The 16,792-nt window shown below is 58.4% G+C and overlaps 2 protein-coding genes across 3 annotated transcripts in view; one reads left to right on the top strand and one right to left on the bottom strand.

The window, feature by feature from the left end:
- Nucleotides 1-16,792, bottom strand: part of RBM23 (RNA binding motif protein 23) — a 96,432-nt gene that overhangs the window by 38,401 nt on the left and 41,239 nt on the right. The gene's annotated exons all lie outside the window — the stretch shown is intronic.
- Nucleotides 895-11,147, top strand: MMP14 (matrix metallopeptidase 14). 2 transcript variants are annotated; one of them, XM_068547849.1, is made up of 10 exons: nt 895-1,276; nt 5,229-5,377; nt 5,633-5,755; nt 6,108-6,415; nt 6,963-7,128; nt 7,433-7,589; nt 7,754-7,892; nt 8,023-8,173; nt 8,653-8,768; nt 9,141-11,147. In XM_068547849.1, exons 1-10 carry the CDS (start codon nt 1,172-1,174, stop codon nt 9,473-9,475), a joined length of 1,749 nt encoding a protein of 582 aa, XP_068403950.1. In that variant the 5' UTR covers nt 895-1,171; the 3' UTR covers nt 9,476-11,147. The 2 variants fall into 2 exon arrangements, with proteins under 2 accessions (XP_068403950.1, XP_068403941.1); XM_068547840.1 differs by having other exon boundaries at nt 896-1,276; nt 6,963-7,124; nt 7,429-7,589.

The raw sequence follows: 16,792 nt of genomic DNA, 5'->3' as shown, positions 1-16,792 counted from the left end.
CAGATCTAGCCCTCAGCCTCTTATCTGTCTCCCTTTCCCACCATCAGGTCTAGCCTGCCCTCCCCCTTCCCTTCATACCTCCACCTTTTGTTCTCAGAGTCTAGTCAGCCCCTGAAGGAGGAGATTATACTCTTTAAGGGATTATCTCCTTTTCCGGTATAGAGCGGGAACTAAACCCCGTAGTCCTGACTCCCATTCTCTCTTTTCCGCAGTTTCACCAAACTTGATTTGCCTTTCCCGGGACTTCATGGCCTTGCACTCCTTTTCTCCCCAGCCAGTTCTAGTTCAAGGGGCAGCAGATTGCAAAGGACAATAATAAAGGGGGCGCATTCGTCTTTCTCTGGGGACAGGACCCCCAGATCCAGTGTGGTGGTGGGATTTGTCAGTGGGTAGTTGGGTTTTGGTATTGTTGCTTTTTTTAATATTATTATTTCTTGTTAGGGGAGGGACGGAGGTGGCTGACAAGAATAAGGGACACAATTTTCAATACGGTTGAGCCACAGACCCCAGCAGACAACCCCGCACACCAGGTCTCGTGGACACGGAGGATGCCCCCACCATCCCAGGCTCTGAGCTCCGTGTTTGCCCCAGGCGCTGAGCTTCCCAGTGCTTCCCACGGAGGTGAGATGAACGGTGGAAGCAGAGGAATCAAGCCACCCAAAATATGCTTAGAAGGAGAAAGTCTCCCACATCCCGTCCCTTGAGTCCCCCCAAGCCCCCCGCTCTCGGCTGTGGCCTCAACCCCTGCAGATGGCAGCCTCCACCACAGGAAGGCAACTTAGGGGGTTTTTTTGTTTTTTTTTTTACCCTGCTCTTGGCTGTAATTGGATTCAGACTGAAACAACCACGTCCGCACCGGGAAAGGAGGGCATTGGGGCGGGGGCGGAGGGAGCCTGTGGGAGAAGGGAGGGACCAGAGGAGAGAGCGAGAGAGGGCTCGCCATCCAGTTCGCAGACTAAGCAGAAGAAAGATCAAAAAACGGGAAAGCGGGGACGAGCAAACAGGCGCTTTCAAGAACAATCCCCTCATCTCCAAGCGGACAGCGCTCTAGGAATCCAAATTCAGTGCCTACGGAAGACAAAAGGCGCCCCGAGGGAGTGGCGGTGCGACCCCAGGGCTTGGGCCCCGCCGCGGAGCCCGCACGGCCCGGCTGCCCGGACGGTCGCGGACCATGTCTCTCGCCCCACGACCCGCCCGCAGTCTGCTGCTCCCCCTGCTCGCGCTCGCCTCCGCGCTCGCCTCCCTCAGCTCTGCCCAAAGCAGCTTCAGCCCCGAAGTAAGTGAGCTCCTCCGGCCCTGCCCGGAGTCGCGCCCGCCGGGGAGGCGAGCCCGGGGGTCTCCGAGGGGACAGCCCCCATTCGGAGAGGAGGGCTCTCGGCGTCTCGGCTGCTCCGGCCTGCAGGGTCCCCCTTCCTTTCCTTTCCCTCCTCATCTCCAAACTTCAAAGTCGATCCAACTTTTGCCTCCTCCAACTACCACCCCCCGCGCGCGCGCGCGCGCGCCGCCGACTTTCTTTCCCATTCCTTTCCTTGGAAGAACTTTCCAGCCGGGGCCCACTCCCCACCCCTCCCCAGTTCCCCTGGGCTCTGAGCTCAGCTCTGGAACCGGTCGGGAGCCTGATAAATATTTGGACTCCGCTCAGACCCCGCGCTGTCCTGGTTTCTTGTCATGTGCGAGAGTTTGTTGTTTCTTCGACTTTCCAGTTCGCAGGCGCTCTCCCGCCCGCGCTCGCCGGCGCTCTGCCGGCCGGGAGGGCTCCGGGGACGGCGCCCCTTGGCCCGGGCCCCCCACGCTGTGGCCGCCGCCTCGCTGGCGCTCCCGGCCCTCCTCGGACGCGTCGGCTGCCAGGTGCGGTCGGGGGTGGCCGGCCGAGCGGGCCCGGCCCCCACCCCACCCCCCGCCTCCCCGAGAGGACCCTCTGTGTCCCGGCTCGGAGCCCTGGCGTCGAGGGTCGCGGCGCTGGCGCCCTGGCCCGCGTTTCCGGACACACAAAGGTCTCCTTGTGAGCCGGGGCCTCGGGCGGGCTGCCGCCTCCGCTCCCTGCTCCCCCTTCGGCGCCTTTAGGCTCTTTTTGTTAATTGCTTTTCTGTGTTAATTGCAGGGAGACTGGGGGCGTCGCACGGGGAGCGGGGTGAGGGCCTGGCCCTGGGCTCCCGCGCAGGTCTTGACTGACTCGGTTGCCCCCCACCCATTCCCCGACGCTGGCCCACCGGGCCTGGGAGGAAGCCGCGTGGGAGTTGTCTGAGGAAGTTTTTCCTCTCTCTCTCTTTTATTTTGGGGTGAAGGTGGGAGACGGATTTGATCAGCTTCTTATTTTGGGCCATCCCAACCCACTCAGCTCGGCCAGGGCCTGGGTGCGGTCGGGAGGGGCCAGGAAGGGCCCCTGAGCAGGGGGAAGGGATCAGGACTTGGCTTCCTCCCTCCTGGTCCCGGCCCTGGTCCCACCCCGGGAGAAAACATCTCCAGAAAGAACACACTCTCTCTGTCCTGAGACTGACAGGAAAAGTGTGGCCCTAGGAATGGAGGTGACCACGGAGAGTGAAAATCTGCCCAGAGGCTAAGCCTGACAAGGTCCAGGAGGAGGAGGAGGCATCCTCTTTCCAGGCCTGGAGTCTTCATCAGAGGCCTGAAGGGGAGAGCGCCTAACAAAAGGAGCCCGGGCATCTGGGGGCTTCCCGCTGCCAACTTCGCCTGCCCTGCCTTCCTTCCCTCCCCTGCCCCACTAGGTCCCCTTGGGGAGGGGCGGCAGCCCTGGCTCTGTTTTAAGCGGGTCATGGGCAGTCCCAGTGCCAGAACCATCATTTGCTTCTGGGCCATGGAGGGGTGGGAGGCAGAGGGAGGGAGGAGCAGGCCCAGAGGCTGGGATCCAGGGCCTGCAGCAGAGCCAGAGATTCCCCCCAACCCCCTCCAGGACTCCTAGGCCGGTGAAGTGGGCCTACGAGTGGGAGGGGTTCCTTGTCCTTGACTTTCCTCTAGAGGAGTACCTTGCACCACTCAGTTTTCAGACAAAGCCAGCCGACTCAGTTCTCTGATCCTGCAGAGTTGCTCCCTCTCCAGGCAAATCTGGAGGGAGAGCTGGGGTGGCCCAGGCCTCAAACAGCCGGCCTCCTCCCACCACCTCCAGGGTCCTGCACCAGCTCCGGGACAGCCCTCTCCTCTCCTTGGCCAGTCTGGCACTTGGCCCTTCTCCCACTCAGCCGCAGACACAAGAGTCCTCTCTTCTGTGGTTCCGACCTCATAGTCTCCTCTGTGGTTCTTGCTTTGCCCGGAGCCTAGGCCTGGGAGGAGGAGAGGAATGGGGGCACTTCCTTTCCAGGACTTGTGGCTCTCTTGACTCCAGAGAAGTCCCTTTCTTGACTAAGTCTCCACCTTTCTCTACTGCATATGGGGTGGAGGTTGTGGGCGTAAATATTTAGACCTATCCACCTTCTTGAAAGACTCATCAGGAAGAGGGATGTATCCCAGAGCTCCCAGATGTGGATTCTCCCCATCTCTCTGCCACCCTCCCTCCTGTCATCCTGCCCTAGGAGCTTTGCTCCCTGAGGGTTGAGGGGGCCTGACCTCAGTCTTCCAGCTCCAGCAGTGGGCTGCTCCCATCCTTTCCCAAAGCTGAAGCAGCTGCTCCCCCAGGAGAGGTCATAAGCCCGGGATGTGACTACCGTACAGGTGAGGCCAGGGGCAAAGGGAGTTTCCTGCATACTTGGGCACAGGCCACAGCAGGCCTCCTGCAGGCACTAGCTGTGGCCATCAGTTAGCGCGCAGGTCAGGGCAAGTTTAGAGCTCCCGGGAGAGCAGCCCAAGACCGGAGCCTCCTGCCCTGCTCCGGTATAACAGAGGTTAAACTTTGCTCCCCGCCTTCTTCTCCTGAGGAGGGGCTCTCAGAGCGGGTGGTGCTAGGGTTGTTCTGGCTGGGCCTGTTGGCTGGGGAAAGGCTGTGTTGTTTACATCTCGGGCCCTAACTCCCATCATCAGCCGTAGGGGATCACTTCCCAGAACCATGTTGCAATTCTTGCCCCTGCGGGCTCAGGTCCCCAGTCAGCTGCTCCTGAATCACCCCCAGCCCCAGTGCAAGAGCACTGCACCACCGTCAAGGCCTGGGCCTCGAGGTGAAGGGCCACATGGAGAGCCAACCTAATGACCTGGAGTAAGGGATGCAGCACCACTCTGCACTCCAAGCTCCCACCCTAGGCAACCTGCAGCATCCGCTGGACTCCTTAAGAAGGCAAAGCTGGAGCAGGGACCAGAGCCATCCGGGTAGCATCTCCCCGTAGGAGGATCTGAGCATGTTCATGTTCCGTATAAAACTTGGCTCATTTTACTTTTCAGGCTTTAGGAAAAGACTCCATTTTTCTTACAATAAAGGCTGACTTTTTCCTCAACAGGGCTTTGCAATGTGGGTACCTTTCAATCAAACAAACACCAAAAACCTAACTTTAAGGCAATATGCCAGCCTTTATATTATGGACAATTCACATCATACCTAAAATAAACTACAGTCACCAAAATACTAAGTAAAATACTAACCCTAATCCGAACCACCATCCCAATCTCCCACTCCCTCTACTGAGAACCTTAAATGGGTCTTTAGGCCCCAAGCCCTAGGTCAGATGCTGCTTGGATGGCGACAGTGGCAGGATCCCGACTCTGTGACTGGATCACATCCGCACCACCTCCAAACGCCCCAGCTTCCCCTATCAGCAGCCAGCCGGAGCCCTAGCTCCTTTTCTGCTCTCCTTTCTGAAAAGATCTCAGCTGTGTATACCCCGGAGGCACAGCATGCCTGTCCCAGGAGAGCCTCATGCCAGGCCCCAAAGTGGAGCCCTCTCAGCCTCTCCCCTCTCCATCCACCATGGGCACACCCCAGCCTCAGGTGGGACATGCTGTATTTACAAGAACACTTGACACAGAGGAGCAAAGCGCTAGAAGGAATCCCAGCTCTGAGAAGACATCCTAGAACTCAATTAAACCACCAGGGCTCCCATCAAAAGAGTTACAGCCAAAGCCCAGCACTGTGGCTCCCCACCCCTCCAAGAGGATCAGCCATACTAGGACCCGGGCCAGAGTTTGGGTCCAGCCTGGGAGTTCCTCCAGACCCACTGCCAGAGCCAGGCTGGGAGCTCACTGCCCTTTCCACACCAAGCCAAGGGTGCATTCCAGGTGCCATGAGGAAACAGAGGCTCCCCTCGGGCCAGGTGGGGATACTCCAAGCCACATCCCTTTCCCTACAGGCCTGGCTGCAGCAGTATGGCTACCTGCCCCCTGGGGACCTGCGTACCCACACACAGCGCTCGCCTCAGTCACTCTCAGCTGCCATCGCTGCCATGCAGAGGTTCTACGGTCTGCGAGTGACAGGCAAGGCTGATGCAGACACCATGAAGTAAGTGCTAGACCCTGGCAGGAATTCTGCCCAGCACCCACCGACACAACACTGAGTACCAGAGAGGCTGCCACCTGAATGCCTGATTCCACCCCCATACCTCATCCCCACAAGCTGATCCCGACCCTCTCCTGTTCATCCAGACCTCATGACCTTGTCTCTTCCCCACACTCACCCTGGGGCCGGACAGTCCCCCTCTCCTCTGAAGATCTTTCTCTTTCATACGCTCTCCTGACCACAATCCTCACACCCCAGGGCCATGAGGCGCCCCCGCTGTGGTGTTCCAGACAAGTTTGGGGCTGAGATCAAGGCCAATGTTCGAAGGAAGCGCTATGCCATCCAGGGCCTCAAATGGCAGCATAACGAGATCACTTTCTGGTGAGTCCAACAGGCAAATGGCCTTTCTCACATCAGGTCACCCTTCCCTATCAGTGGTGCTTAGAGACCCTGAGGCTCCCTTCGCTACTCACCCCTGTTCCTGAGAAGCATCCTCGGGGGTAGGGAGGAAAATGGCTCTCATCCTGGAGAGGGGTGCAGCCGGTGGAGGGTATATCCCAGGCCCAGAAAGCCCTCAGTTCTTGGGACAGAGGCATCGTGAGGCGGCAGGAAGAGCTGGGTCAGACAAAGGTGGCTGGACAGCTCGGTCAGACCTGGGAGAGTACAGGGAAGGAGTTCTGCCCCTCGTTGTCCTAACACACTCCCATCCTCTCTCCACGTGGCTGGACCTCAGCATCCAGAACTACACCCCCAAGGTGGGGGAGTATGCCACATTCGAGGCCATCCGCAAGGCATTCCGTGTGTGGGAGAGTGCCACGCCGCTGCGCTTCCGAGAGGTACCCTATGCCTACATCCGTGAGGGCCACGAGAAGCAGGCCGACATCATGATCTTCTTTGCTGAGGGTTTCCACGGTGACAGCACGCCTTTCGATGGCGAGGGCGGCTTCCTGGCCCATGCCTACTTCCCAGGCCCCAACATTGGAGGGGACACCCACTTTGACTCTGCCGAGCCCTGGACTGTCCGGAACGAGGATCTGAATGGTGAGCGAGGTAGCCTGGGGACTCTTATCCCTGGAAGAATCAAGAGTCATTTGTATGGGGGTTCTCCAGCTTCCTCCCCAAGCCTCAGACCCCCAAATCTCAGGGCTTTGGGGGACCACAAACATCTCCCGGTCTGACTTCCAGTGAAAGCAGGAATCCCGTTTTGAGCTATTTACATCTGGTCCCTTCTCTCGCCCAATATTGACTTCCCAGTCAAAGGCTTCAAAGCATCTGCATCACTCACTTTTCCAGGCAAGTGTCATGTCTGGCTCCTGGGAGAAACTGAGGCCCAGATAGGACTTCAGCTTCCCAATCCTTGCTGGGATTTGGATCCAGCCCCAGAACAGTCTCTCGCCTCTACCCAGAAGAGTTGCTGGCCGGCTTTTGCCTCCTCTGCCAAATATGAGGCTGGAACTCAGGATTTGGTCACTTTGGGTGGAAAATATGGCAGGCGGGCTTCGTTGTGAACCTGAAGCTTCTGATGGGGAAGCAGGGAGTCTGAGGGAAGGGACCCAGGCTGCCATCATAATCATCCCCATCCCTCCAGGGAATGACATCTTTCTGGTGGCTGTGCACGAGCTGGGCCATGCCCTGGGCCTTGAGCATTCCAATGATCCCTCGGCCATCATGGCACCCTTTTACCAGTGGATGGACACAGAGAACTTTGTGCTGCCCGATGATGACCGCCGGGGCATCCAGCAACTTTATGGCAAGTAATCTATGCCCACATCTGCTCCTTCCTCTCTGCTCCTTATCCTCTCCTGTTCTCCCTGGCCTGTGCATTTTCCCCTCCCTCATGCCCTACAGTCTCCCCCCGGCCCCCCACCTGACCCTGCCTCCATCCGCTCCCACTTTTAAAAGACCCCACCTTTTCTGTCCTTCCCCAGCTGATCGCTTCAGCCTCCCGCAAAGGCCCAGCCACACCTCTCCAAAGGTGTTATCTGCCCATATGTCTGTCCTTTCCTCCTACTCTGCCACCAAGTCTGAAGTGCCCCTCGTGTTCTCTGCCCCAGGGAGCGAGTCAGGGTCCCCCACCAAGATGCCCCCTCAACCCAGGACCACCTCCAGGCCCTCTGTCCCTGATAAGCCCAAAAACCCCACCTATGGGCCCAACATCTGTGATGGGAACTTTGACACCGTGGCGATGCTCCGAGGGGAGATGTTTGTCTTCAAGGTGAGAGGAAGAAGTGGGCTGGTGTGGGGGACAAAAGGGCTCCATGACCGGGAGGCTGGGTGGAAACAGCAGCAGGAGGCCTAAATACTGAAACTGAGGCAGTGCGGGAGCTTTGGGGACTGAGCTGGAGCACAAAGCTAAGGATGTAATGAACTGCCTCCCAGGAGCGCTGGTTCTGGCGGGTGAGGAAAAACCAGGTGATGGATGGATACCCCATGCCCATCGGCCAATTCTGGCGGGGCCTGCCCGCATCCATCAACACTGCCTATGAGAGGAAGGATGGCAAGTTTGTCTTCTTCAAAGGTAACCGGACGTTCTGCCATAGTCTTTGGGTGTGGGGAGGGTCTCCCTGGAGGAGCAAATTCCACCTGACTCCTCCAAAGACCGCAGAGCCCAGGTGGAATCAGATCCTGCCCTTCCCTCTCCTCCCCAGGAGACAAGCACTGGGTGTTTGACGAAGCTTCCCTGGAGCCTGGCTACCCCAAGCACATTAAGGAGCTGGGTCGAGGACTGCCTACCGACAAGATTGACGCTGCTCTCTTCTGGATGCCCAATGGGAAGACCTATTTCTTTCGGGGAAACAAGTAAGGCCTCAATCCCTGGGGCCCAGGCCTTCCTCCTCAGACACCACCACCAGGTTTCCTCAATTCTGGAGGAAGACCTACTTTCCCCCTGAAATGTTTCCCTGGAGAAGAAGCTGGCTGAGCCTGTGCTGTTGCCTAGCAACGGGCAGCCTCCATGGGGTGCTGAGTGAGTGGGGTATGACCGGGTCACCATTTCAGACCGGCTCATTTGACGCCTCCTGCCCCAAGCCCTGTGCCACCACCCCAGCTGCCAGGCACTGTCATTAAGGGCCGCTGGTGGCTCCTTGCAGCCTGGGCCCTCCCTCCCACCCCCACCTTCCACCGCTTTCAGCTGCAGGCCCTCATTACTCAAAACCCCTGTCCCCCCGCCCCCTGTCCACAGACACCCTTTGCTCACCGGCGAATTCAGTCCCGGGTCCCACTCCCCTCGGAGGACATGCCCAGTGTCCAACCACTTTCCTTCCCTGCCTCTCCCCCAGGTACTACCGTTTCAACGAGGAGCTCAGAGCAGTGGACAGCGAGTACCCCAAAAACATCAAGGTCTGGGAAGGAATCCCTGAGTCTCCCAGAGGGTCATTCATGGGCAGCGATGAAGGTGAGAGGGGCACAGGAGGCGTCTGTGAGGGGAGGACCGGAACAGGGAGTTGAGAGAGAGCAGGAGGAAAGACGGAGAGGATCGGGGTTGAAAATAATGATGAGGAGGACAGGGGAGCCCTTGCCCTGTGCCAGGCACTGAGTAAGTGCTTCCCACGCTTCAGACCCCTTAATCCCCACCCCTGTCTCAACCTGGCGCTAGAGTTCCCTGGTTTCACAGCTGGGGAAACCGATGCTCAGGAAAGCGAAGCGATTCCCTCAGCTGGCGCGCACACTGACGGATTCTCTCCCGCTCTCCTTCTCTCTTTGGCTCATCTCCGGACGCTGCCCGCACCTCTCATCTGCCGTGCCGCCTTCTTGCTGACCCTTGCAGTCTTCACTTACTTCTACAAGGGGAACAAATACTGGAAATTCAACAACCAGAAGCTGAAGGTCGAGCCGGGCTACCCCAAGTCAGCCCTGCGGGACTGGATGGGCTGCCCGTCGTCGGGGGTCCGGCCGGATGAGGGGACTGAGGAGGAGACGGAGGTGATCATCATCGAGGTGGACGAGGAAGGCAGCGGAGCGGTGAGCGCGGCCGCCGTGGTGCTGCCTGTGCTGCTGCTGCTGCTGGTGCTGGCGGTGGGCCTCGCCGTCTTCTTCTTCCGACGCCACGGGACCCCCAAGCGACTGCTCTATTGCCAGCGCTCCCTGCTGGACAAGGTCTGACCCCCACTGCCGCCCGCCCACTCCTCCCACGAGGACTTTGCCTCTGAAGGCCAGTGGCAGCAGGTGGTGGTGGGTGGGCTGCTCCCGCCGGTCCCGAGCCCCCTCCCCAGCCCCCCCACGTCCCTTCTTCTCTGTCCCATGACTGGCCTCTCCCCCCCTCCGCGCTGGCATTGCTTCTTCCCTAGATGGGTTCCCCCGGAGGCTGAGCAGGGGCTGGCCTCCCAGCCCCTGCCCCTCAGGGGCCCCCGTGGCTTGGTGTGTGTTCAGCCCCATCTGAATGTCCGGGCTCTGCACTTGAAGGCAGGACCCTCAGACCTCGCTGGTAAAGGTCAAATGGGGTCATCTGCTCCTTTTCCATTCCCTGACATACCTTTAACCTCTGAACTCTGACCTCAGGGGTCTCTGGGCACGCTAGCCCCGCGAGCCCCCGGGGGTACCCAACTGGCAGCCTCCCACCACTCTTTCTGGCTGAAAGAAATCTAATCTTGTTGTGAGGGGGAGACCCTGAGAGAGTGAGGGGGTGAGGGCCGCTCAGCTTCCCTAAGACCTTGGGAGGAAAGCTCAGAGAGGGTCAGTCCTCTCCACCGAGATCCGCCTCTGCCCCACCTGCCCCCGAGAACTTCCACGGAAGGAGCCTGAGCCATTAAGGACTAACCTGGGGCTGCAGAAACCCTTGACAGCCCTACCCTCCCAAACGTTAGCCTCGGATGGGGATGTCAAGGTTGGAAGAGCTGAGACCAGGGGGTGCAGCTACCAGGGTGGGCCCCAGGAGTCCTGGGGGTGAGCCTGGGGGCCACAGAGAAAGAACCTCACTCAAATGCAGGCAGCTGGGGTAGGGACCCAGGGGCAGAGCAGTCAGAGAGGACAGGACAGGACCAAAAGGCAAACCAGGGAGGTGCAGCAGGAGTGGACGGCCGGGGGCCGGGCAGGCCAGGCCGGCAGGGACGCCACAGGGTGGGCTGTGGTACCCGGGGGAGGGCACATTTTATTGGAGCTCTCAGGAAGGGCCCGAGAAAGGCACACCTGCTCCCGTTTGGTGCCCTGGCTTCAATCAGACCGCACGGAGGGGAAGGCAGGGAGCCAGAGAAAGGAGCAGAGAGGGCAGGCCTGGGGGACTGGCGACCCGGGACCTTGATGAGAGCAGCCACCTAGCTAGGGAGCCGAGGATCAGCCTGCCTCCGCCAGCCTCCGGGAACGGGCGGGCGCCTGGGCCTTTTGTCAGGTTAGCCCCTCGCTTCCCGACGCCCCCCCAAGCCCTTTCTACAGGTGTCCTGCCCTCCCCTCCCCATCCGGCCCACCCATTTGAGGTCTCCTTGGGCCGCCGAAGGTGGTCCTGGTACCCGGAGACCTGGGAGAGTGAGAGACCACGTGGGGGCAGTGAGCGGAGAGGGATGTCAGGGGTGGGAGGAGTGTGGTGAACGGTGCTGGCAGTTCGGCTAAAGTTGTCTTGTTTGGGTTTTTTGTTTTGTTTAATGTATATTTTTATTATAATTATTATATATGAATTCCCTTCAAATCGTTCCTTTTTGTTAACAAGGGGCATGGGGAGGGGTGGGGGTGGGGCAGAGGCGTCCGACCCCAGGACCTGCAGGGCGGGGCTGGGTCAGTGCCCTCTAAGGACATTTTCGACCTTGTTCAACCTTTCCACAAAGAATAAACAGTGTTTCACGTTCTTGGTGTGGCTGCAGTTTGTGTGCCTGGGACGTGGCTGTGAGGGGCATAGGAAGCAGGAGGGCCGTGCGGTGTTTTCCGTGAGGTGGGGTTTGGGTATTTTTCATAACGGAATATGTTTATTCTCGGTGGACGAAAGGGATCCGGGGCCCAGAGATGGGGAGGAGGGCATACTCCACGGGGGCGGGGTTGTCCGCAGAGCCCAGCCAGCTCGCCTCTCCCAACCTGGCCTAAGAGGCTACCTTTGAGGCCCAGGACTGCAAAAGCAAGAGGAAGTGGCCAAGCTGAAGCCACTCGGAAAATCTTCCTAAATTGCGTTACCCTGTCGTGTGATCCAGCCGCAGACCCTCTGTTTGCTCAGGCCTCGCGCGGCTGCTGGGGGATTCCCCCATCACAGTCAGCCTCAGGCTTGTGGGGGGGGGAAGCGGGGGACAGGCCCTTCTCCCCAGCCCTCAGGATCTCAGCCTCTCCCAGGCCTGGGGCTCCCCTGCAGGGGCAGAAGGAACAGAGGGGAAAGAAAGAGGTTGCCCCGTGGCCAGTTAGGAGCAGCCTATCTCTGGCAAAACAGGGGTCTCACCCCAATTGCCCAGGAGAGGCAGGATGGTCGGGTTGGAAGGGCAGAATGACAGGGCTTTGTTTCCTCTTTCCTTAGAAACTGCTGCCCCAGACAGGGTTCCCAGGCTGTCGACCCACCCTTCCTCCAAACCAGCCTGGAGGGAGCAATCGCTCAGTTGCTGAGTCAGCTCAGCTGAAGGGAGCAGCCCTCTTTCTCCCCTCCTTCCCTTCCTGCCTCAGCCCGGCCCTCGCTCCCTCCCGGGCTCCAGCCCAGGCCCCCTCCACGGCCTGCCTCCAAGAGCCCTGGCCCCGCCTAGGCCAGGCGTTTGATGCAGCTGCTAGTCAGGGCTGGCTGGTGTGATTGCTTTGGCAGAAGGGGTACCCCCCTTCCTGCCAGCCAGGAACCCTGACCTTATGCCTGGCCTCCTGCGCCTCTCCTGCCCAACAGCTGTTTGGCAGGGCCTGTGTGTCTCAGTGGAGTTGGACACCACCTCCCCGCCACCCTCACCGGAGGGGATGGGGACCCTGAGAAGTCAGGGGCGTCTGGGGGTGGTAGGGCCCGAGTGTGTGGCAAGGAGCTCAGAGATGAGCTCATGGCCCTTTTGTGTTTTTGTGGCCCACATCTGGAGGCAATTACAGATGTTATCCAGTGGGAGTTCTGCAAAACACAGCTGGAGCCAGTGGAGGAGCATGGGGAGGGGGGACTGCCAGAGGGAAGAGGAGGGGGAGCCTAGGGCTCTGGCGTCTGGAGTGTGGTTTCCCCATCACGAGGAAATTGTTTGGCCCTGATTCTGGAATCACAAGATTCTCTCTGAAGCCAAGGGGGAGAGATGGGAGTGGAGGACCAGAGACAAAGGGGGAAGAGGTGGAAGAGGCTTCACAAGCTGGGAGAATTGCAGGGTGAAGGCTGCAAGGTCCCGTGCTTCTGACGTGCCTTGGGTCTGAGGGATCCAGCCCAGTGAGGCTCCTCCGGGGACCCCACCGGGCCCCAGCTGAGTGAACCACCAGGTCAGGCTGGGTGAGGGGAGAGCAGAAGGCCCCGGGAGACCTGCAAATATTGCTTTCACTGGCCCTACCCTGCTTTGTCCATTGGGCCTGACCCAGTTTCTATGGTTCCAAGTTCCTTTATTCGAAAGCAGCAAATGTGAGTTAGAGTAGCCAGGAGGGAGCCAAGGGGAATCTGCAAGGAGGTTTGGGCAGAACCCAGGGAAGCGGGCTCTCAGGAGATAGGACTGTACTCTGCCCATCACTGCACCCCACACGTTTGGGGGGAGCCAGGGACGCCCTTGACATCGACTCCCTTCTCGGGGCTCCTGCCACCAGCTGGGCCCATGCCTGCAAGGCTGCCAGCCAGGTGCTGGGTCCACGGGATAGGAAGGGAGGGGAAGATCTAAGAGGAGCTGGACTCTCTACAGGAGAGGGGACTGAGCGGAGTGACCCCCACGTACAATCTGGCCAGCTCTGCTGGTCCTTCCCTGTCCTTCTCCCAGGCCCCATCTCCCCACAGTCTGACAGCCTTCCCAGTCCTTTGTTTACCCTCTGTATTCCCACTTCCCTTTCCAGCTAATGGGAGGTGGTGGGAAACCACAAACATTGCCCCATTTTACAGATGCAGAAACTGAGGCCCAGATAAGACTTGCTCAAGCTCACAGCTCGGTAGTCCAAAATTAAAACCCAGGTCTGTCTGACTTTTTTTCCTGTACAGGCAGATTCTGACCATGTCTCTCGGGTGTCTCTTCCATTGTGGACTCCATGTAGCTGGGTGTCTGCATGGCAGTGTGTGTTCTGTGGGATCTGTCAGCATGTGTGTGATTGCCTGCTGTGCTGTGTCGCAAGAGCAGGAGCACAGGGGAGAAGGGCTCTTCCTCAGGAGTCCACTTCGCCAGGAGTCACCTTCCTTTTGGGGGCAGGAACAGGTATTCTGAGGGGATGGAGGAGGCATAGGACTCAGAAGCCAGAGGAAGTGAATGGGACAAAGGCAGCAGCTGGGGGAGGGATGGGGGTGGTGAACGTCTGAGGCAGGGGCCTGGTGGGAGGGGGAGGCTTTCAGGGCAGTTCCCTTTCCTTAAGGCCCCGGGGAACCCCAGGTGAGGTTGCTCTATTGTTCTGCAGTCCCTGTACCCCCATCCAACCCACCGCCCAAATCTGAATTCACCTCCTTTAGGAGAGCAGCTCCCATCAGTCACCTAGCCTGTGGGTCTCTGCCTTCCTCACTCAGACAGTCTTGGGAGACTGGGGAGACCCAGAGGCAGCCTTCTTCTTCGAGGGGGCTGGGCAGCCAAGGCCTGGAAAGGAGGCAGGCCTGACTGGCCAGAAGCCACCTTCCAAATGAGCTCACACACATACTTTCCACCCTGGCCCTGGGCCGTGGCTGGGTGCCTTCCAGGCCAGCCTTCCCCAGCCAGGCCCAGCCCCCTCTGTCCTCCCCTGTCCCTCAGCAGGCCTGGACCCCGGGGTTCCACGACAGGATCAATTGGGCACCCCAGGCAAGGGCTGTCACCACACCCCAAGGGAGCAGCTTTCCCTGCCTCCAGGCGGAGACCAGGTCTCCACAGGGTCCCTTATTCCTACAATGGGCCTTCGTGGCTTAGAGGAGGAGGAGACCAGTTTCCTGCACCCAAAGACCCACACCTGGATAGGGAGGGGCAGTAGAGGGGAAAGCAGAGGTGTCCACATTGTAGTGACTTGGAGGAAGCACTTCCTCAGAGAGCCTGAAGTAGCTCATTGACTCAGGGACTGGGCCAGGTCTGGGAGCTGCCTCACCATGGGTCACATCCTGCCCACTCACTTGATTTCCCGCTAGGGGCACTTCCCCGATTTGGGGCAGGATGGGGTCTGGGTGGGGCAAGGCCAGGCTGACCACAAAGCGGGGGAAAGACGGGTGCCTCCGAAGGGCCCAGCGGATTCACACACACGTGACTGGCTCCAGCTCATTTTGATCCAGCCCGTGGTCAAAGACTTCACCCTTCGCCCAGCTTCCAGAGACATGTAGCACCAGCCCAGAGAGCAAGATCAATTCCCCAAAACGCTCTCCTTGGCCACTCTGTGCCTGGCTCTGTGCTAGCAGCGAGGCTGCCCTGACCCAACATCCTGGATCCAATGATATCTTCCTGAGGTTCCAGGAGTTTGTATATTCAGACACAGCAGACAATTGCTCCCATTTTGGATTCCAAAAATATGGGCACTGCAGGTAGATCACACAGGCAGCTGTTGCCCTCCAAGGCACGGGTGGTATAGTTCTGTCGAAGAATGACTATGATTCACAATACCACTGACCCCATCACAGCCACCAGCCGAACGTTCTGTCCTCACTTCCTTACAAAAGAGTAGGATGGCTGGCGCTAGGCACACAGGAGCCCCTTAATAAACGTTTACTGACTTGAATTGCCAGTGAGAGCTGTGATATACATACGTTAACAGCTGTAGTTGTGAATACAGAAGTATTCTATACACGTGTAATAAGTATGTGTATACATAGTAAATTTATAGGTTAAAAAAATCACTGAGCTGTACACTTAAGTTTAGTACATTTTTTGAATTTTACTTTATATTTCACCTCAATCTTTAAAAGGTTCAAAGAAGAAAGAAAATATGTCGAGGGAAGAGGTTCACAACTCCAGAACAATGGCTTTGTCCCTACAGACCTCCTCCTTATGTGCCAGCCCTATCCCAGAGCCTGCCCTTAATCAGGGAATGGTTGGTATTGGGTTGTGTTCGCCTACCTCTTCTGGAAATACCAGTCCTCCAGGCTGCACTCCCAGGACAGCGTGCACCTGGACCCTGGAGCACCCAGCAGGAAGGTCTCTCTCCCTTCACTCCTCTAAGCTCCATGCCAGGTGTCCCCAGAGTCTCTCCTCCACTCTACTGGTCTGTGCTCCAGAGGTCCCCCCCACCCCACCCCATGCCTGCACAAAACTGCACATAAGTTCTGGGTGGAGGAAAGCTGGAGAAGGGGCCCAGAGCAACGCCCACCCCATCCTCTCTGTCTGAGCGCAGCCCCTTTTGCAGCAGAGACCGTTGGGGAGGGTTTGCAGGGTGGTAGCGCCCCCTCGTGCTCGGTGTTGGCACTGCAAGCCAAGCCCGGAGAACCGAGAGGTAGGGGCAAAGCCAGCAACGCTCAGGGCCAAGCACACCACCGGCCTGTCCCTTCCCCCTTTCCACTTTCCACGCTTCCACCCAGGACACCTGTACTTAAAGGGGTGGGACTATGGGCGCGACAGGATGACAAGCCTTAGTCTTCCAGCTGCAGAGAGGGAAAAGTCAGTTTCCGTCGTCTGTGCCTGTGCTGGGGGTTGGTGAACAGTCCTCGAATAACTCCAGGAAGGAAGTGGGAGTGGAAGGGGTGCAGGACAGAGGGTCTGCGGGAGGAAGTAAAGGGGGAACTGGAGTCCTGTCCTCTGAGTTGCCACACTGCCCTCCGGTGGACGCCTCAGACACTGATCGCTCCAGGATGCCGGTCCCCTGGGCTTGTCCAGGTGGGTCTGCACTCCTGGACCTCAGAATGCTAGAACAGAGCTCCCTCTGGCCAAGGCAAGCGGGCCTCTGCGACTCCTGTATCTAAGAATGGGACATTTCTGTGCCACTTCTCTGAGGCCTTTGTAGGTCATGCCCAAGCCTCCTGGGGGGACTCTCACTTGCACCCATCCTCCTAAAGTCATCTGCACCCTGGGGCCGGGAGCCTCCTTTAATCCCAGTCTTACATTTATAAAATTCTTAAATTTTGTAGTTCATAAAAATGCCTGTAGCTGTTTTGTGAATATCACTATATTATTGCCTATTTATGCTAAAAGTTTTCATTTGTTAAATATAAACACTTAAAATACACCAAGTTGGGGGACTTCCCTCGTGGCGCAGTGGTTAAGAATCCGCCTGCCAATGCAGAGGACACGGGTTCGAGCCCTGGTCCAGGAAGATCCCACATGCCGCGGAACAACTAAGCCCGTGCACCATAACTACTGAGCTTGTGCTCTAAGAGAGCCTGTGCTCCGCAACAAAAGAAGCCACTGCAATGAGAAGCCCACGCACCGCAACAAGAAAAGTAGCCCCCGCTCTCCACAACTAGAGAAAGCCCAGTGCGCAGCAACAAAGACC

This window comes from Eschrichtius robustus, chromosome 1 (genome assembly GCF_028021215.1).
Source record: "Eschrichtius robustus isolate mEscRob2 chromosome 1, mEscRob2.pri, whole genome shotgun sequence".
In the NCBI taxonomy this organism is placed as follows: domain Eukaryota; kingdom Metazoa; phylum Chordata; class Mammalia; order Artiodactyla; family Eschrichtiidae; genus Eschrichtius; species Eschrichtius robustus.
The sequence above is the reverse complement of the archived record's forward strand: the minus strand, read 5'-3'. Positions and strand labels throughout refer to the sequence as shown.

What these genes read in the sequence shown, in the direction of transcription:
- MMP14 (XM_068547849.1), top strand. Translation starts at nt 1,172, where the DNA reads ATGTCTCTCGCCCCACGACCCGCCCGCAGTCTGCTGCTCCCCCTGCTC. An exon ending in GCTGATGCAGACACCATGAA is followed by an intron (nt 5,378 to 5,632) that starts GTAAGTGCTAGA and finishes CTCACACCCCAG; the next exon opens with GGCCATGAGGCGCCCCCGCT. An exon ending in CATAACGAGATCACTTTCTG is followed by an intron (nt 5,756 to 6,107) that starts GTGAGTCCAACA and finishes GCTGGACCTCAG; the next exon opens with CATCCAGAACTACACCCCCA.